General features: G+C 33.5%; 1 protein-coding gene across 7 annotated transcripts in view; it reads left to right on the forward strand.

Annotated features, from left to right (window-relative positions):
* Positions 1-21950, forward strand: part of CACNA2D1 (calcium voltage-gated channel auxiliary subunit alpha2delta 1) — a 476872-nt gene that overhangs the window by 336936 nt on the left and 117986 nt on the right. For all 7 annotated transcript variants that reach the window (XM_076006476.1, XM_020289801.2, XM_076006475.1 and 4 more), the window contains exon 7: positions 13914-14045. In XM_076006476.1, coding sequence (XP_075862591.1) covers positions 13914-14045 — 132 coding nt within the window. The remainder of the gene's footprint in view (positions 1-13913; positions 14046-21950) is intronic.

Below are 21950 nucleotides of genomic sequence, written 5' to 3' on the forward strand. Positions count from 1 at the left end.
AGGCTCTGTAAGTATAAAGGAACAATAGATTACCTCATCATTCTAACAGAGGCAGCAGGGCAATTGCTATTCTCCAAGTGCACAGCAAGCATTAGTCAAAGTGCTCTACCTATAAGAGTTGCAGGAATTGTATCCCTGGGTACTTGATTTAAGTCAATAACTATTTTGAAAAAGGCAAAATTTAAAAAATGCATTAGAAGAGAATGGGGTTTTATTGTTTTCAATATATTTCCTTGGTAGACTGAGTTTTGCACAGATACAGGGGATTTATAATCAGCACATTTATTGTAATGCAGATGTGAAAATCATCTTAAAGACACCTTTTGCCATCTTTGTTAAGTGAAAACAATATTAAAGTGTATTACTCACTGATTATTTTTATGGGAAATGATGTTGTTCATGAGAGTTGGGTCCATATTACATCCCTTTAGCAACTTCTATCTGACAGTATTTGCTTCTTAAAGTACCTGAAGATACATATACTGTATTGGTGTCATTTAGTAATAATTTTATTCTAAACCAGTAGTTCCAACTGTCACTGAAACAGTAATTCCCAAATCTGATTCTTCCATATAGACTTCATGGCTAAAGATGCAGATTCATTTCTCTAATTGCCTTTGAATAACCTTATTTAATGGATATCTCTCAGGTTCCTCACATTATGTTCAAATTGAATTTATCATTATTGCCCCCAAATAATATTCTTTTCCAGTGTTCATGTTTTTGTGAATAATACTATCTGGGCACCCACACCAGAAAACCAGACTTCCTCTTTTCCTCCATTTGTCACCACGATCTGTTGATTATTTCTCCTCAACATCTTTTTAATCTCCTTCTGTTCTCTGTGTTCCCCATGCTTCTTTAGTTCAGACCAGTATTACTCCTCACCAGCCTGACTGCTCTAGCTTTCTCTCTTGTCCTCCCTGTTCCCATCTGGCTGGCTTCCAATCCACACTCGGTCTTGTCCTACACTGGCTTCAGGATGAAGTCTCAAGTACTCCTATGATTATTTCACACTTCTGTTTATGTGGCTGTCTATAAATCTCAAAATTATTTTATGTTTAGTAATTCTGGATAATTACAATAGTATGTCTCTAATATTCTTTCTACCATTGTCCTACATTCTCTTTCCATTAAAGTATTTTTAACAATGTTCAACTCCTGGAATGTTGTGTATCCATTTTTGCCTATGTGACCTGCACAAAGAGTTCACTCCATGGGCCATACGGTCGGTCCTTTTACCATCTCTCTTTTCTTTTTTTGAAACTATGTGTTACCTCTTCCAGGAAGTCTTTTGTGACCACCACCTTTATCCTGCCCCTCAAAACATTTGCTTAGTTTCTGATAGGTGTGTGGCATTAATAGTGTCTGTAATACTAAGCAAAATTTGATTTAGATCCTTTGATGTATCTCTATGTCTTTTCCATGAGACTCAGAGTAACTTGAAAATAGTGATCACGAATTTACCTGAAAATGAATTTTAAGAGCCTAGTGAAGGATTATTAATAAATAATGTTTTGAATGATTAAATACAATGCTGGAGTTAGACCTTTTCCTTTCTAGGATACATTTATTACAGAAAAAAATCCCAAACCATTTTTGGTCTGGCACAGTACTCCTTTTACCATGTGTGTCTGTGTGGATATTTTATCCTTAAAATATCACATTAGATCATAATGTCATCATGTTAACATCTAAGTATTTCCTATTTTTCAGTTTCTATAGATTATCATTTTATTTCAGTGCTTTATATTAATCTTTCCATAGCTAGTTCTTTGACATTCAAATCTCAGTTTAAAATACAGCTCTTCAGAGAGAACATTCCTGACAACCCAATCTAGAGGAACCACCTGTCAATCTTTGTGGCATCCCCAGATTTAAAAAGCACCTATGATGTTCTTATATAGTCTTTTTTTTTTTTTTTTTTTGGAGACAGAGTCTCGCTTGTTGACCAGGCTAGAGTGAGTGCTGTGGCGTCAGCCTAGCTCACAGCAACCTCAAACTCCTGGGCTCAAGCAATCCTCCTGCCTCAGCCTCCCGAGTAGCTGGGACTACAGGCATGCACCACCATGCCCGGCTAATTTTTTATATATATTAGTTGGCCAATTAATTTCTTTCTATTTATAGTAGAGACGGGGTCTTGCTCTTGCTCAGGCTGGTTTCGAACTCCTGACCTCGAGCAATCCGCCCGCCTCAGCCTCCCAGAGTGCTAGGATTACAGGCGTGAGCCACCGCGCCCGGCTTATATAGTCTTATTTATTCGTTTGTTTATTGTGTTTCTCTTCCACTGTAATGTCTATCTTGGTGGGCCCTACAGTTCTGACAAAGGAGTCTGCAAACTATGGCCCGCCACATGTTTTCTTAAATATGGTTTTATTGGAACACAGTCACACCTGTTTTATAAAGTGTTGTTGGTGGCAGCTTTTGTAATACTGCTGCAAAGTGAGGGGTGACAGAGACCATGTAGCCCATAGAACTAAAACTATTTACCATCTGATTCCTTAAGAAAAATTTTGCCTACTCCTGTTCAAGAGCTTAGAATAGTGCCTGAAACAAAATAGTTGCTCAGCAAATATTTGTTGGATGAATATATGGTAGAAATGAGGTGATTAGGAAATGAACCACACAGATTGGGAGATGATAGAAAGCCTCTTAGACATATTCATTGACTTAAAGTTCTTCTCTAAAAATTGGGCCATTGTATTTATACCAGGCTCTTCAAAACATCTCCATTAAAAGGGGTAGTTTTATTACAGAACTGGAAGTGAAACTAAAAACAAGACTGGAATGATTAAGCTCCTCCTACTCAGATGATACCCACCGCTCATCTATCACTATGGGGTGAGGGGAAGAAAAGGGAATGCTCTACCACTTGTCCTTGCTCAGGGATGATGTGGCACAATGAAAGCTGATTAAGGAACTGAAAAATATTTACCCTTTCCTGAAAATTTTTTCTAACTTGAAAATATGACCCGACATCTGAGAATCACAATTGGCATATTCAGGTACTCTGCCATTCATTAACAAATATGCATTGAGAACCTAAACATATTAGTCATTACTGTTCACTGAATGCCTGTTAGGCAGTAAGTGTAGCATTATATTTTAATTTTCTTAACTCTAGATATCATAGGCAATGTTTTCTCCATCCTATACCTGAAAAACTAGAAGTCTGTACAATTGTATAGTTTGCCTAAGGTTGTACAACTGTTCATTAAACACAGGTTTGCCACATTACATTGCCTGTTCCACTATATCCAAGGCATTTGGGGAAAAATAATGTGTGGTGCCTACCCTAACTTTACTCGTGGTATAGCAGAAGGCATGCAGGTAAGCAAGGATAGTGAAATGCAGAAAGTATTTTAACAGACGTATACAGAAAAAGCTAAAGGAGAGTGGAGAAGGGGTTTATACTCTGCTAGGTGAGGGGGAGGTGGAATGGGGAAAAACAAAGGACACCCCATAGAGAAGTTGACACTGAACTGACATATGAAAGGAGGGAGATGTGGGCATGGTGGGAAATACAGTCCAGCCAGACAGGACAGTATCTGTATGCAGTGACATGGGAGGCAGAGTGAATATTGCATCCTCTGAGAATGTCAAAAGGCTTTCATTATGGCTTGGGCTTACTGGGATTGAAGAGTAATAGAAGAGGCCAGAAGGATGGATGAAAGGCAGTGATAAACACTAGCTTATATGGAGAACAACTGAAGACTTTTAATTAGGGCAGGCATTTGCCAAGCAGAACGCTGTGACAGCAGTAGGAAAAATAGATGGAAGTGAGCTGAAATCGGAAGCAGGGAGAGTATTTAAAGGTTACTGCAAAAGACCTAAGGAAATATTGCTGTGGAGCATGGGAAGAGGATAGATACAGTGGGAGCTAGAACTGACATGATCTGGTTATTTACCATCTTCTATTATATTTCATCAGATCAAAAGCCTTCAAGTCACAAAAAGTCTTAGGAGTACTTGTTTTGATTAGGTGTTGAATTATTTATACTATTTTAAAGCTATATTGGAATAATTTGAGTTTCTTTCATTAATTTGAGAAATCTGTTTTGTGGAATATAGAACTATGAGTGAAAATAAAAATACATGATTTATTAAAATAGAGAATTATGTCTGTATTAAGAGATTTGCTGAGCAATACAGTAGTTAGGACTTAATCTAATATGTCAATAACTGTAATAGGCACATTAAAATCTGCACAAATCATGCTATGTTGTAAGCATCTTGAAAACTAACAATATTTATGTCCTTTCTTTTTGTATATAAACGTTCATATCTGTATATACATAACAAAGTATATAATGAGTGCTCTGCATGTATAATATGCATATATGCACATAGGTAATTATATATGTGCAGATAGAGATATCATAAGCATATGATAACCTCATGTTGTCTTAGAAGTGGTATTAGAGTTCATCCATTCATACCTCTATGTAATATGACTCTAAGTAATAATTTTTATTTCAATTGCTGAGTTGTGTTTAGTTTTCTTTCTTCAGTCTGAAACAGTACATAGTGTTTAAACCAAAGAGTTGCTTTTCTTGATTATAGCTGACTTCTATGTACTGTGCTTCAATGGATCTGATCTTTCTATCTTAAAATCACCAGGCAACTCTTTGTTCTAAAACTGGTTGACACAAACCCTTAAGTACCAAGCAGTGTGTGCCTCATTGACAGTATCACCCCCGTCCCCAGGAGCCTCGTTATCCACCTTCAACTGCATCTCATTAGTCAGCTCCAATACTTTTTGATCCTTCTTTGTGAATTCAGTAGTCCAGATTTATGTGGAGACACTAAATTCCTTATGCAGTTGGGCAGTCTCGGAGATTTCCCGAATCTAATTTGGTCAGAATTTCTCCACCTGAGTTTCTACTCAGCTGTAACAGTAGCCAGTTTGTGCATAATTCTGTGTGTGTGTGTGTGTGTGTGTGTGTGTGTGTGTGTGTGTGTGTGTTTGGTGTCTGGTATGCCTATTAGATCTTACTTAATTTCACTCCTTTTACCAGAATTTTAGTGTGTCTTTGCTATACTCCATGCAGCATTCACCACTGTGGTTTGATTTCAGGAGCACTGGGAATATCCCATTGTAAAAATTTTCTCCTCACCAAAATTATGTATTCCACTCAATGTTATCATTAGAAAGAATATATATATGTATGTGTGTGTGTGTGTGCGTGTGTGTGTGCGTGTGTATTTAGTTTGCCATTGTCTTATAACAATGGAAATGGTTTGGAAAGGTTAGTGCACTATTTTCTTTATGAGATTCATAGCAGGAAAATTAAGTATTATGGGTGAATATTACCTTCAGACTAGGGTAACAAGCTCAAAAGTTTCTTGAGAAAAGAAGAAAATATTAGGTTTTAATCACTCATCCTAGCATGTTAGAAGCTAGATAAGAATTACTCCACTCAGGTAAATTTAAAATATCATTTAAATCCTGAGTATTAAGAGAGAAAATTTTTTTGATGTCACAACTCTATAAATTTTATTTATTTATTTATTTAAGCATATTATGGGGGTACAACTGTTTAGGTTACATATATTGCCCTTGCCCCACCTGAGTCAGAGCTGGGCATGGTGGCTCCCACCTGTAATCCTAGCACTCTGGGAGGCCGAGGTGCGAGGATCACTGGAAGTCAGGAGTTCTAGATAGAGAAAAATTAATAAGGACGACAAGATAGGTGTCATTTATGGTGCAGTTACTAAATGTCAAGTAGTATTCTAAGTAAAGTGTAATCTGCAGAACACCTGTGTGGCTCAGGTACTATTATTCCCACTGTGAAGGTGAGAAAATTGAGGTTGAGAGCCTAAAAAACTTTCCTTAGGTCAAATGGCTACTCTGGCAGAAAGATGTGCAGTCTGTGAGAAGGTGGGCAGGGGTGAGGGTGAGAATAGTCTTTGCTCATACTATGCACACTCACATGCTGATTTTTAAAATACCACTCATTCTAAGGAAAAAGCATCACTAGCAAGAGAATCTATGTGCATGAAAAAAAAAACAAACCCTCAACTTAAAGTCCTTTAAATTTGGTCTTAATTGCGTATTCATTTCTATACTGCTTCCAACTTCATTTCTGTGTTTCAGAGATTCTGATTTTTTAACTCATATTTTATTACCCTTTTTAAGGTTTAAATAAGAGGTCTTTAGGGCATTTTTAGTTTTCTTTGTTTAGAATTTAGCAGGCTGTGCATTTACTGAAATATTAATATCTAGAAATAGAAATTTAACTGTTTTATACTTTTAATTGCAAATATTTAAATTTCTGGTGAAGATGACTTTGTGAAGTAGTGTCAATGGAAGAAAATGTATTTTATTCTATAGGTAATTGCAGTTCCTGGTTTATATTTTCAAATTAGGTAATGTTCCCAAATTCAAAGTGAAAATATTTCTACTAGTTGATTCTAATGTAGAGTCTCATGATGTGATAGCTTTTAAATAAATTAGGAGATTGGGCAGCAGTAATATATGGCTTTATATAAAACAAACAGAGAATTACATTCTAATTGCTCCATATAAAATAAATGTATTTTTGCTCAGGGAAAAGAAAATTACTGACAAGACTAAAATAATATGCTGACATCTCAAAAGGAGCTGTTGTCTAAGCTAGACATTTAAAGGAGATATGCACCTTATAATTTTTTAATCCAGTTTGAGGAACTATAATAAAATTATGTTCATTAATTCAGTTTTCATTCATAAACTTAATTGACCTTCACACCAACCCTGTAGGGTTCTGTAGGACCCTTAGTATAGTTAAATTAATTTTTTTTTTTTTTGGATGAAAAGAACAACAAGCACATGAGGTTAAATGATTTGCTTTAAAGCTTTAAACAACATGTTCTGGTGATTGGGATTGTTGGCTATCAAAGTTACTAATAATTTATTTGGTTTTGATAATATTAGGGACAGAAAAACAGAATGTCAAAGGATAAAACACAGTTTTTATCTTGCCTCCTATTCTTTTGAGGTTCCTTATGTAAAATCCCTACAGCACCCCTCCAAATCTTATAATTATCATATTATTTAAAGTGATGCAAAGTTCTTCAATTAGTGGACATAATATTAGATCCTAGTGTCTTCTATTCTCCTTGTTTTATTATTTCCTTCAATAATGACGTGGATTTCTTCTGAGCTCCCTGTGTGCTCCATAATTTTCAGATTTCATTAAAGCAGAACAGCTGTGTTCTGGGCATTGGCCAGGTGCTCAATCTACAGGAAACTAAAGAGAGAGGGAGCAAGGCCAGAATCTCAGTAATACAGGGGTTAGAGAATTGACAAGGACAAGGGCCTTTTAATATTTGTACCAAATTAACTGGAGGAATAAGGCTTATCTCCTCATCAAGGTCCTTGTGTGCCTTGGAGCCTTCTGCTCTCCCATCCTCAGCGGGAGGTGAATTCTGGTGCCTGAGACATAATTAGAGAGATTAGATTTGGTCTTCCCATCTCCCTGTAATTTATTAATCTTTCATTTACCCTGGGATTTGATGAGATTCCATTAGCCAAATCCACTGAAAAGATTCATTCATTTTAATATTTATGCACACTGTCTAGTCCTTAAAGTAGATTCTTTTTGTGTGTGCTCTTAATTGGATCAGTGGGTTTCTTCTTATTAACATTTTTCTTTTTAGAGATTAGGGTTGATGAATAAAATTAGCAAAATCTGGCTCAGCTCATCTGTTAATGCAACTCTTTTAATGACTATGTTATTTACTATGTTATGAAATGAACACTTGTTATAAAGATAAAAGGTATGTTTAGTTTAGAATCACACAGTATTGAATCTAAAATAAAACAAAAATCCTCTAATATTCTGTGATTGTCCCAAAATGAAGATGGTGGAAGGGGTAACATTTAATAGCACTAAAAACTAGCTTTGGGTAACATTTAATGGCATTATAAACTAGTTTTGAAACCCTTGCCTGCTTTGTTTAGGGAAGAGAATGGTGTCTTAAGAGTTTCTGGAACTAAAATAAAAATGTGTCCACCCCAAGGAGTGCCAAAATGTAGCCTGAAATATTGACATAATTTAATAGCATTAAATGTGTTATTTTAAAATATGTCAACTTTTACTTTGAAGAAGTTTGATTCTGGCTTTTTATTGACAATATTTGTTGAGAATATTGTTTGTTTCAAAGTGGATTAGCTGTCTTGTATTTATAGTTATACTTTACCAGCGTTTCTCAACCCGGGTACCGTTGACATTTGATAATTCTGTGGTGTCTATCCTGCACACTGCAGGATATTTAGAGCATTCCTGGCCTCTGTCCCCTAGATGCCAGTAGCATCCCTCTAGTCATGACCAGGAAAAGTGTCTCTAGACATTGTCAAATACCTTCTGAGGGAGAATATAGGTCTCAGGAATCATTTGAGGCATAGCCAATCTTGTTTTTCAGATTTAAAATTCTAGATAATCGGACTACACAAAAGTGAAAGCTTAGAAATAAATAGCTTATAAACGGTAGGAATTTTGGACTCTAATGCACTCGTTTGAGTGCCATCTCTACAGCTCTTACTGCGTGATTTTTGTATAACCTTTTTAGGTTTTATTTTTGTCATCTAAAAAGGAAGGTGATAGTATTTCACTCAAAATGTCATTCTGTAAGTTAAATAATGTAGAGAAAATGGTTAATACTTGTTGGAATGCAGTTAAGTACTTAATAAATATTACTAAGTTAATATTCTTAGTGGCAGTAGTATAAATAACATGCTAATTTTTATCTCAATGAAAGTCTGTAATAACAGAATAGTATTTTAGTTAAATGTAAATAGTATAGTAAACATTGTGGCCTGTTGTCTTGCTTATTTAACTATATAATATTTAGTATTAAACAAAAATACTTTTTAGTATCAAGTTCCATACATAGCTTTAATAGCTACATTTCTTACCAAACATTAATTGAAATTATATTTTAAGTACATCAAAACAAATATGTTTTCTCTTTATTTTAGCATATATCTGCTTCATTAGAAAGCTGCAATTAAGGGTACAAACTTTCATTTATGCAAGGTGAATAATTTCTGGAGATCTAGTATAGCATGGTGAGGATAGTTAATGATACTGTGTTGTATACTTATAATTTTCTAAGAAGATAGGTATTAAATTAAATCTTTTCACCCTTTACCCCAATGGTAGCTATGTAGAGGTAATGGAAAAGTTAATTAGCTTGATTTTAGTGATGATTTCACAAAGTATACATATATCAAAACGTCAGGTTTTGCCCTTCATAAATATATACACACACAATTTTCATATGCCAATAACATATCAGTAATGCTGTTTTAAAAAAAAGAAAGCTGAAGTTGACATTATAAACACCATTAGGGTTTTTCACATAGTCGTATAGTACTCTCAATGCATGGAAAGGCCCTGAACCCTGGATAAATCAACAAAATTATTCAAACTTAAAAGGGAGCAATAATGCAATACTTTATTGGTTGTCATTTGTAGAAGAAAATTGGATTCAGAGCTTGTCAAAGATTCTGTATTTCATGTCATAAACAAGATATAGATATGAGAGTCATGTCTTTTAGAAGAATTAGCAGCAAATGTAAGGTGCTTCTTTTGTTCTGTTACAAATTAGATTTTTCTTTCTTCCCTTGAGAAGCCAGACTGAACAATAGAATACTCTAAAAGAGAGAATTGCTGAAAACCAAGGCCATGTTTTTGAAAACTAAACTATTCTGGCATCTGAATCAATTATCACTGAAATCCTGTTATGCCATTCAGAATAGAGGCCTCAAAGTCAAGGGTTGCTTTCCAAGCATTCACTGCTTTTAGTCGGCTTGGCCTTGGACATCTATTTATAAAAGACTTAATTTTTGCAAATCTAATTTTCTAACAGAGATAAAGATCTCCATTTCTTAAAAGTTGACAGAAAATGAGAACTAATTTTACTCTTAAAATAGCCATAAGAAAGAAACTTAGCAAAGTTTGTCAGTAACTGGTTCAAGGCCAGTTGGCATTGACAAGGCTTCTACAGTGAAAAATTATTCACCACACATGTACGTCTAATCTCATTTTAAGCAAAAAATTGGAAGTTTGTGTGAATGTAAAATATTACTATTTGTTGGGGATAGGGAGGAAAAGAAGGTAGTAGTGAATATAATATATAATATGTAATATATCATGAATAATATACAATTGAGAATATAAAATGCTATGTAATTTTAAATAATACTAAAAATTTATGGAAAACCAGTGAGAACTATTATTAATATTATTAAATATATCTGTCTAAATAAAAGGAGAAGTTTTATATGTGGTCTAGAACTATTTTAAATTTTTTTAAAAAGATAATTTATTATGGAATTCTTGCATTAAACATTATTTGGTTACTAATTATATATTAATGTTTCTGTAATTAAATGGATTCTTTGGATTTTGATTTCTTGCTGTAGACATTCAAATAAAAATTGTGCCTTATAAAATAATAATTGCATTTTAAAGTCTTTGTAATATGCAATGACAATGAAAACTTATTTTTTTCTGTTGAACTTTGTTGAAATCTGTTGAACTTTAATAAGTCAGAGTTCCACAATTATTGAGTGTAGATTTTTTATGTGAATGAACCATATCTGATTTCATAATCCAGACTGATGTTTGCTGAACATAGTAATTTTCCAAGGAATTTTACCTTGTTTAATTTTTTTCCATCATGAAAGAATCATGTTTCATACCTGTGATTTTTTAAGAAATCAGGAAACTAGGTATCAGGAAACTAGGAGAGATTAAAGATATTTGCTGAGAATAGAGAAAGACACCAGTATAAGCACATAGACGCTTTGTGATATAAAACTAAAGATCTCCAGTAACAACTTTTAACTTTTCTAATACAGTTGGCTTTTTACCCTGAATAATTACTTTTAAAAATCTTCCTAAATAAACTCTACTTACACATTGAGAGAGAAAGGGAAAGGGAAATTGTATGTATGTAGATACAATGAAAATGGCAGGGTCAGAATTCAAATCCACAAAATGACATATTTATTTTAGTGAGGCCAGTATCATGCATTAGTTTTATTATTGGTTTGTCTGCAGATTATTCAGTTATTTCAGCATTATTAATTCTAAATATGCTAATATCATAGAGATGGAGAAATGATGGGCACCTTAGTAATTTTGGATAAGCTATTTAATTTTTTGAGGTTAAGAAGAGAAAAAGTCTGTTCATTTCAAGATACCAAAATAATATGTTTGTTAGTCAAATATAATTCATAATGTGAATCAGAAAAATGTAGCCAAATAACCAAAGATCTAAAATACTATTTATACTTGCTTGTTTGCTTTGAAGTTTTACATATTTTCTTTTACCTTTTTCTTAGCTGTTTTAAATGTAAGTTAAGAAAAATCTTTTCCTAATACAGCAATTTATTCTACTTTCTAGTTTTGGGATTAATATCTTAAGGAATTTGAATAGTATAGTTGAATGAATGATTCTTTCTCTATAATTCTCTTATTAAGGACTGGAGACCTATATTCTCTCCATAGTATTAATATCTGGAAGTATAATTGTTGGAAGAAAACTGTGTTTGTTGATAGATGCAGTCAAACTGTCCTATAAAAGGTTGTAGTAATTTTGCCTTTCCATGGCAGATCCTTTGAATTTTTATTTCTGGCTTTGGACATTCATATAAAGACTGTGACTAATAGTATAATGATTACATTCTAAAGTCCTTATAAATATACACTGACACATGGAAGTAACTGTATCCTTACACCCTGCTATGCACTGAGTATTAACAAGTTTATAAACATTGCTGACATGATAGATATATGATACCATTTCTTTCATTCTGAGTAAAATTTAATTAGTTCAGATATATAGTCTGGGAATTCTTTACATAGTTTGCTCATTTGTAGATGAAATATTTTGAAGTCTACCTTAGTAATGGCTTATCTGAATAAAAGAATTTTCAAATGCATAAAGTAGAAATTTTAAAACATATTTCCATGATGATAGGAATATTTCAGAGCTTGACTTTCCTCCCAATACATAAAAGTATAATTCACAGTGTATCAGTGTCTAATATTTCGTAGCTGTTAAGCTATGAAATAAAACTGAAAAAATTAGCAAACTTGAAAACAAATAAATCTTTATTAAAATAATTAGATGTTAGTTGCTTAATGTGAATTAAAGAGTCAAGGAAATTAGAAAGATAGAATAGATTGGGGACTAATGAAGTTTATCTGGATCATAAATAAACATCATTATTTGTTCATTAGAATATTACTATAAAAGTCATAAATGTTTAAAGAAAAGTACAATGTCCCTTTTCTTCTGTGATGTTTTGTATATTAATGTAAATATTCATGAATGGTGGGTATCAGTTCAGGTTATCTGTGTGAATATAAATTTTCATCTAACCATCCACTTAGCGTTCACTGGATCATGCTTTTGAATATGAATTCTCTAGTATCTCAGATGCACTATGGATCTGACCCAGCTCATAAATATTCACACACACACAACTGATCTTTCTGAAAGTAATCACATCCATAAAGATGAAAATCTTGTTAGTTTTCAATAATGAGAACTACATTCGGATGCTGCTTCCAGAACACTTTCACAATCAACCTTGTTTTTATTGTTTTCCTTTTTGATAAATGATACAGACTTTAAAATACAAACACAGATGCTGTGCATCTTTCTTGACAGAAGCTCTTTTTTACCTTCAAAAAAATCTTGTGCATGATTTCACTGTGCTTGCATTTGTTGGCTTTGTTTGTTGTCATCACATAAAAGTATAGAAGAAAGTTAAGCAGCATCTCCAGTCCTTACCCTAAGCACATTTTCACTATTTATTCTTGGGCCGAAATTCTCCAGTGCAGAATGGCCTAATCTGCTAATCTTATGGGGTCACGATGCATATTTTATGTATAAAGGCAAAAAAGACATGAGATTATCTAGGTTACCTTTTTGGATAAAGGAAAAATTATATTCTAAGCCAATTAAATTTATAATCTATAAGACTTAAGAATTTATGATCATGAAGGCCCATAATTATAAATTATGTACTGTTTTAAATCATGTTATATTTCCCATTATAATTGCTTTTCTTTCATTGTAATGAACGACATATCTTTGTGATATCTATGCAACATCAACCAGTAATTATAAATAGGTATCAAAATCAATCACCTGGCCCTTAATAGCACTATGCTCTTATTAATTGAACTAACCAGGAAAAAACCCCACATTATTTATAAAGGTAGTGATAAAGTATCACATAGTTGCTATTTCTAACACTGATATTGTCAAGCCTCTGAATGAATGTTTCCTTTATCAATATATACAATTTTGTAAACATAGTTAATAATCTTCGCTGAATGACAAACATCTATATTTTTTTAACTTGGGTAATAGGCCTGTTTACGTTAGTATACCACGTAGAATCATCCATTGTTGAAAATCATGATTTTTAAACTGTGCCCTAAAACATCCTACAGGTCTCCTTAGAACTGCCTCTGAGGACAAGGGGAAATACCACCTGGCATTCCTCCTGTTTTATGTGTCATGGTGGTTCTCAACCAGAGCGATTTTACCCCAAGGGGCCATCTGACAAATTCTAGAGACATTTTGCCTGTCATGACTGGGGGAATGGTACTGATATCTCGTGGGTCAAGGCCAGAGATGCTGCTAAACATCCTACAGTGCCCAGGACAGCCCCCTGCCCTCCGAATTACCCTACCGAAAATATCGGTTGGTGGTGCCACTGTCATAGAAAATTTTGCTTAAAGAAATAATTCCCTGTCTAAAACATTTTGATAGCAACAGCATTAGAGTGCTTTTAGAGGTAGAACAATGAAAATGTGTACTATCTTTCTGCAAATAAATGAAGACATTCAATTTTTAATTATAAATTTGAATTAATTGATTTTTCTTTTTTGTGTGTGTGTTAGCAACAATTGTGTTAAACGAACTAAACTGGACAAGTGCCTTAGATGATGTTTTCAAAAAAAATCGAGAGGAAGACCCTTCATTGTTGTGGCAGGTGTTTGGCAGTGCCACCGGCCTGGCCCGATATTATCCAGGTAAGTGCTTGGTGAGTCAATAACTATCAAATCAAACTGTTAAGTTTTAGCCTCAGTGTTTTTTGAGAACATGCTATCACCTGTCCAAAGTTGTAAGAAGATGATTATATCACACTATTTTTATAAGGAAAGAATATTTCTCCTTATGTGGTTCTATATTAACCAAAATCAGTCTAAACTGAAACACTTAAGAAGCAGATGAAGTATTTGGTGCCTGGAATCAGTCTAGGCTGTAGGGAAACCAGGGGCAGGTAGGTACCTGGAACAGGGGGTACCATGACTCCTAAAACAATTCTGAAATAAGGATCCAACTGCTCAGCACAGACCACGCTGTAAGTCATATTAGAGAATTGAATAGAATTTTTAGAAACAAATTGAAATATTTCTCCCCAGATTTCAAGTATATGTTTGAAATTTGTAACCAAAGTGTTAATGCTTTTCTCTAATCAATAAATGTGGATTTGTTAAAATGCATATGACAGAAATAAAATGAAAGCACAGGGAAAATAGAGCTTTTTGTGCATTAGGTTGAATTACTTCTGAGTACATCTTAGTGATCAAACATAATGAAGATGAATATATTTTATAAGTTAAAATTTTAAAAATCCTTTTGTAATGTCCTTTATTCTCATAAATGAGAGTTAGAAATAAATAGTAACTTCTATAAAAAAATGAAAAATTAATTCCCGGTGTATTCTGAGAATCTATTGAGAACACTTTAAATAAAATGTCTGTTGGTATTTTTAACTTCTCTACCTTTTAGAACAAGCTGACAAACACAAAATGCTTTTTTTTTTTATTTTTTTTTTTATTTTTTTGAGACAGAGTCTCGCTTTGTTGTCCAGGCTAGAGTGAGTGCCGTGGCGTCAGCCTAGCTCACAGCAACCTCAAACTCCTGGGCTCGAGTGATCCTTCTGCCTCAGCCTCCCTGGTAGCTGGGACTACAGGCATGCGCCACCATGCCCGGCTAATTTTTTAGATATATATATAAGTTGGCCAATTAATTTCTTTCTATTTATAGTAGAGACGGGGTCTCGCTCTTGCTCAGGCTGGTTTTGAACTCCTGACCTTGAGCAATCCGCCCGCCTCGGCCTCCCAAGAGCTAGGATTACAGGCGTGAGCCACAGCGCCCGGCCACACAAAATGCTTTTTCATTCTCAAAGATTAAGTCCTGTGTTATGGGATACATATTGGGTAATTTGGCTTTAAATGGCCACAATATGAATTTAAATAGAGGAATTCTTCTTGAGACTTGGGTTTCCTAAACAGGTTTAACAATTTGAATTATTCATAATAAAAAGTCATGACAGTGAAAAGGGATGAAGTAGAAATTAGATAATATATAACTCTGGATTGTAGTAGCAATGAATAAAGGTATCTGGACATCATGAGACCGAATACCTATTCAAAGTAGATAAAGACCATATAACTTCTGCATGGTTGCAAATGACAGATAGTAAAATCAGTCTTTTTTTTTGCAGAAATACAGTGCACTAAAAAGGCCAAGTTTGTATTAAATATAGAAAAAAGTCATGAATTATAATAAAATACTAGTGTTAATATCTGATGTGGGGAAGATATCACATAGTTCATTATCATAATCGAATTTTCCTGTTATGGACATAATTTTCACTTTAATGTAACCCTTCTAAAAATGCTCTTATGTTACTTTATTAATATGTTAAATATTTTGTGTTAGAAGACTAAAAGTTGTAGTATACAAGATAATATAAACGAAAAAAGCTGCGCTACTCATGCATATAATAAACCTTAAAATTATATCAGATTTCATAAAACATTTATAAGTGAAATTTAAAGTATAGGAATTAGACACTTGATAACCCTATCCAATAATTTTATAAATATAAGAATATATTTTTCAGTAACTTACAGCATTACATAGCTTTTAAGTCTTATAAAATCTATTACCTTATTATAACATTTCATGAATGAGTAGTTGAGGGAAAGGAGCAAAAGGAGAAAAGTAAAGTAATAATGAGAAACTGAGTGGCCAATGCTAGAGAGAAGTTGATGCAGAGAAAGAGACAAGAAATGGTTACAAGAGAGAAATGGGAGGAGGAGAGCAATGAGGAGTGTTTTATGAAAGCAGTAGAGAACATAGGAGTGAAGAGTAGAGGAAAGATAGGCTGTGTTATGAATGCTTTTCAAAATGACTCTTTTGAAGAAAAAAAAAATAAAAAATAAAAAAAAATTCCATCCAAGTTGCTGAGAAGAAAAAACAAAAAAAAAAAAAAAAAAAAATGACTCTTTTTACTAATAGCAGTTAACTTTTAAAGTTATAAATCATCTTCTATAATTCTTTACTTTTAAATGCTAATTGAGAAATTATGGCTTTAATTTTTTTTAACCCTAATCATGTATTTTCGAATGTGTTGACGTTTTTCACTTCATCTTGGAAAATATCTTTAGATGTTTAATTCAGTTGAATCCATGCGCTTCCCCAGAGAACCTTAGCTGTCGAAGCAACTCTGTGCACACCTACAATATCTGGTTTTTAAGCAGGGGTTTGGCAGACAAGTTGACTCACCAAATAACTGTCGGGCTGAATTAATTTCCCTGTTACAGGATGATCTTTAAAATAACTTGCTTGACTGCTGTGGAATACACTTGTTGCAATTTCAATTTTAGTGAATCTTTTACTTAGTTGCTTTTTATGTCAGTAATGATACTAATATAATAGAACCAAGTGTCTTTAGCAAAGGCATTCAGACAGTGCTATATTTTTAAAAGTGGACCACTGTGTTTCTGTTTATACTGAGACATGCTTTCAACATGTTTAACACTTTTAGCAAGTTTAAAGCCTTTTTAAAATGAAGTGATTTTTTAAAAAATTTTTTAGCAGACCATACTTCCCTCTCTGATTTTATCATTTTGATACAAGCAAAAATACTAATAATTTATAGTGGCTCATTTTGGTTATTGCTCAAAAATAGTCTCTAAATATTATTAATTAACTTAACAATGAGTAGAAACAGAATATATGTTGCTTTTACATACTGGATTTTCACTTGTAAGACTTGGTCCTCAGGCTAGGATCTCCCTACAAGCAGTGAGAAACTGGGTAGGTCTCCAAAAATTTGAGTCCTAACCATCAAATCTGAAAAATAGGAACACTAATAACTCCTCAGTTTATCCTCTAGGGTCTATTTTGATCAATGAGATAATATGATGAAAAGTACTTTGAAAATATGAAACAGTAGGCATTTCTATTACAGTGCATGTCAACTGGAGTTATTTTGCCTAAATCCAGCTTTCTCTTCATCTGAGACATTAAAGACATAATTGAAGTTACAGTCCGTTGACAAGGAAGCCAAAATAGAAATGTGGAAGGAGATCTAAACATGACTAAGCCATAATGTTAGGCCGTACCACCACATAGTGGAGTGGGTCAGAAGATGGAGGTTTTAGCCGGTGGCTCAGATTACTTTTCTGTACACTTGCCAGATCTAATAAATGATGCCCAGTTAAATTTAAATTTCAGATAAACAACAAAGAACATTTTAGTATAAGTATGCCTCTTGATATTTGGGAGGTACTTTTACCAAAAAAAGTATTTCTTTTTTAATTGAAATTTAAACTTAATTGATCCTGTATTTCTTTTTTTGCTAAGTCTGCCAATCTTATCTCTCAGGCTCTCAGTTTCTACATCTGTAATATGGGTAAAGCAATTTCTCCATAACTTCATAGGATTGTTGTAAGGATCAGACAAAATCTATTTTATACATTCATCCATACAGAATTTTATAATTATTTTTAGTTCTGTAAGCCGACTTTTTAAGTTTTATTTTTCTAAGAGAATGCTTGCCATAGAGTTATTGCAAATAAAATGTTTTGTAGAAACTAAAACCCTCTGATTCACAATAGAGTCTAAAAAATATTCTTGTTCATTGTTAAGATGCTACTTAGAGCTTAGAGATTTGAACTCTAATATCTGTCCTTGGACTGAACACGAACCTTCTTTCTAATTTCATTGATGTGTGTGGAAATAAGCTTTGATGATCTTGCCTCTTGTCCTTTTTCTTCTCCCCTTCCTCTTCTTTTTTTTTTTTTTTTCTTTCTCCCCTCCTCCAGCCTCTCCCTTCTCTGTTTCTTCTTTCCAACTTGGTAGGTAGGTAGAAGGTGTTTTATAATAAAAGGAACATTATACTCTGAGGAGTTATTGGTTCCTATAAAAACTGCCATCAGCATCTTTTTGTACTTTGGCTAAGTCATGTTATATCCCTGTACCTATTTCTTCACCAATAACTTGAGATGATTGAACCAGATGATTTCCAGGGCAGATACTAACTTTGTCTGCATATAGCCTGCTAAGTATACAGTCTTTGTTTTGCAGGATAACTAGAATGGTTTGGCCAAGTCATACAGATATCTCCGGCCATAGATAAAGCTAGAATCCAAATCTAATGACATCTTCATTGAATATGTGCTTACTATAAAATCAGCTTAATGTATGAGTTTTTTCCTTTAGAAGCTCTTAATTTATTGATCTAAATTAACTTTAAGGCTATTAAAACTGCTTTCAGTAGATAGCAACTTTGTGAATTCTTACATATCACAAAACTATAGATACAAACTATTCATTTCACCTATTAATGTCTCCTGAAATTGTACCAATTACTGCAGTAATTGGGATTGTAATTAGGAATCAGTGGCTTATTGAAATGCCAATGTAGGCAGCACTTATTCTTTGTAGATAATTAGTTGCATTTATAAAACAAGATAGATAAAACTAAAATCTGCTTCATCTCCATATGACATTTACTTAATGTCTTATTAATCATTTGTTCTTTCTCTGCTCTACCTCATTTGTTCATTTCAAAACTGTGAGATTATAATAAAGTGGCCTAATGTATATTGAGCTAGTGTTAAACAGACCTCTGGGAAATAGTTTCTTGTTGCTAAATATGCTCTGATTTTGCTGAAATAAAAGCAAAGAACCTGTGTTACAAAGTCTATAGAGTGATCTTTTTTCCCCTTGTATAAGTAGGCAATTGTTAAATTGTTAACACTTTTTGAAAAACAGCTTAAGAATATTTTAAATATCACATATTAATAGCATGCGACAAGGTAGTCCAAAGAATCCTTTTCAGTTGACTCAGAAAGGAAGCATTTGATAGATTTCTAGCCAATTAGAAGAAAATGGGTTGGCAATGGAGCCTCAACATTTATATTTATAGAAGTACTGCCTTCATTGCTCAATTATCTTAAAAAATGCCTGATTTGTTTTAACTTTGATAGTTGCGAATGGATACATAGTTTAACTTTAAATGTATGCAATGCTGATTATTATGTAAACAAACTTTAAATTTATGGTGATTATTACTTTTTTCGCTAATAATTATTAAAGTCCAGTGTATCAGTTGGGACTCATACTAGCTACCAAATACAGACAATCCAAAATAATTGTGATTTTAACACTACGGGAATTTGTTTTTTACTCAAGTCAATTAGGATTACATACAGTGGGGCTGGTAGGGTGGCTACACACATAAGGGGGTCCACACTGTGATCTCATTTCTCTGTCATCCTCGGAGTGGATGGAGATAAGGTCTTGCTTTTTTGTCCAGGCTAGAGTACAGTGATGTCATCATAGCTCACTGCAACCTCAAACTCCTGGGCTCAAGCAATCCTCCTGCCTCAGCCTCCCAAGTAGCTGGGACTACAGGCATGTGCCACCATGCCTGGCTAATTTTTTTTATTTTTTTTGTAGAGATGGAGTCTTGCTTTTGCTCAGGCTGGCCTCGAACTCCTGGCCTCAAGCAATCTTTCTACCTTTCGCATCTTTTTAAGGGAACTTCCTGGAAGTCACATAAAGCATTTCTTCTTATTTGATATTGGCTAGAATTTAGTGGTCTCATGGTCACAGTTACCTTCAAGATGGCCATGTACCCAGCTAGGAAGCAAGGGTGATACTAAGTAAGAAGGGGAGAAGAGATACTAGGAAACAAAGAGTATCTCTCCCCTGGTTATATGTGCACATCTGTGTTTTAAGATAACAAGTTGTTTCTGACTTCCAGGAAATTTGCATTTAATTAGGGATCCAAACTTATTCATCTAGATTAAATACATCTTAAATTTAGATTGCAATAAAAATCATTAAATAATTAAATGCCAAATAACTTAGACTGTAGTAATAGATTTGCTATAGGAGTTTAGAGAAAGAAGAGGTAATTATGGACTATAGTCATAAGAGAGGGTTATGAAGTATGGATTAACAAGTTAATGAAGAAGAGAAGGCAAAACCCTTTTTGGAGGGAAGGAAGACACAAAGTAAAAATAGAGGGAGATGAACAAGTATTATTGGCGGCAAATATGCCTAGTTAATCTAATATAGTTTGTTGCAGAAAAAGTAATATGAAATCAAAAGTCTTATTAAGGGCCGATTATGTGGCCTTGAATATTAGAGTAGTTTGAGATTTAATGTGTAGGCAAAGTAGTGCAAACATATTGGGCAGTGGAATATAATGATTAAAGCAGTGTTTATTCTGATTAGAAGGAAGAAGATTTAGAGAAGATGAACCAGAAGGCATGCTATTATAATGGTCAGATGTGGAATTTTAAAGATCTGAACAAGGAATCAACTAGGAATTCGAAAAATCTTTGGAGAGAAATGATGAAGATATCAGAGTCTTTACCAGAAAGAAAAAAAAAAAAGAATTTAATGACTGACATAGACTGTAATTGACTATCACTTTTAGTGTGCATGGATATGATGATTCTGGGACTGTTTACTGAAATTAAATATCAGAAGTTTTTTTATAATATTTTGGGAGTGATTAATTTAAAACAATGAAGTTTGAGATATTGACAGGAGGGTGCAAATAGCTTTGTTTCCACTCAAGCACTGAGTTTGTATTCTAATTGTATGATTTGCTTTGCTATATACTATCCACTAGTTGTGTTGCATGAGGAATACATTTTATACATTCACCAAATAGTGACATGCTATTTTGAAGTTCTCAGCTAATCCCAATTTATGGAGGTGATTCTGTAGCCTCATTTTTGTTGCCTTTTGCAGAAACTCATCTCTTATCTGGGTCTGTATTACTTTTTTGCAGGTAAGGGCTGTAATAATTATTTGCTTTAATATAAACTATGGATCTAGTCACATTTAACTTGACTAAATGTTTTATTGCTCATAGGTTAGAGAGATAGTTAAACAGTAGGCTAATATGAAAATGGGAGTTGCTTGTAATTTGACTGGGGATAACACTATATATAAGATGTGTAAATAAGTATTGCTAAAAAACTTTAGATGTTTTCAACTTCTGAAATATATTTATTATTATTTCTTTACTACTAAATTTCTCTATGTTAGGCTATTAGTTTTTAGGTGCATAAAACATCTTTATTGTGTAATTATAGTCAATCTACTTGATTAGGAAAAACTAAAGATTTTTGTCAAAAATTCAGACTTTATAAGCATTTTATCAAGTACATTAAATATAAACTTATTATCACCATCATCTAAGAAGATTTGATTTTTAGAAAACAGATAACTTGTTCCTATAAGAATCATAATTTGTTTTTTTGTTTTTAGGAATGTTTCATTATCATCTAATTGAGTTTATTTGCTTAAAAAATAGGGAACCTGTTTCTTTGTCAGAGTTCACATTTTTCTCTATGTAGCACATATCTAAAATTACTGTCCAACAAATCCTTCCATGCCTTCATAGAACTGTGCTCATGCATATTTCTGAGCCACCTAATGACAACATATGGGCCATCTAAATGATTAAATCTTTGTGTGTCATTTACTTTATTGCATATTACACTTAACCACACAACTTGTCCTTGTTATCTGCTACTCCTGCTGACAGACAAATATCCCTTTACATTAAGTGAAAATGTTTTACGTGCGTTATCTGGCATCTGCAGAATTAC

This window comes from Microcebus murinus, chromosome 9 (assembly GCF_040939455.1).
Source record: "Microcebus murinus isolate Inina chromosome 9, M.murinus_Inina_mat1.0, whole genome shotgun sequence".
Lineage (NCBI taxonomy): Eukaryota > Metazoa > Chordata > Mammalia > Primates > Cheirogaleidae > Microcebus > Microcebus murinus.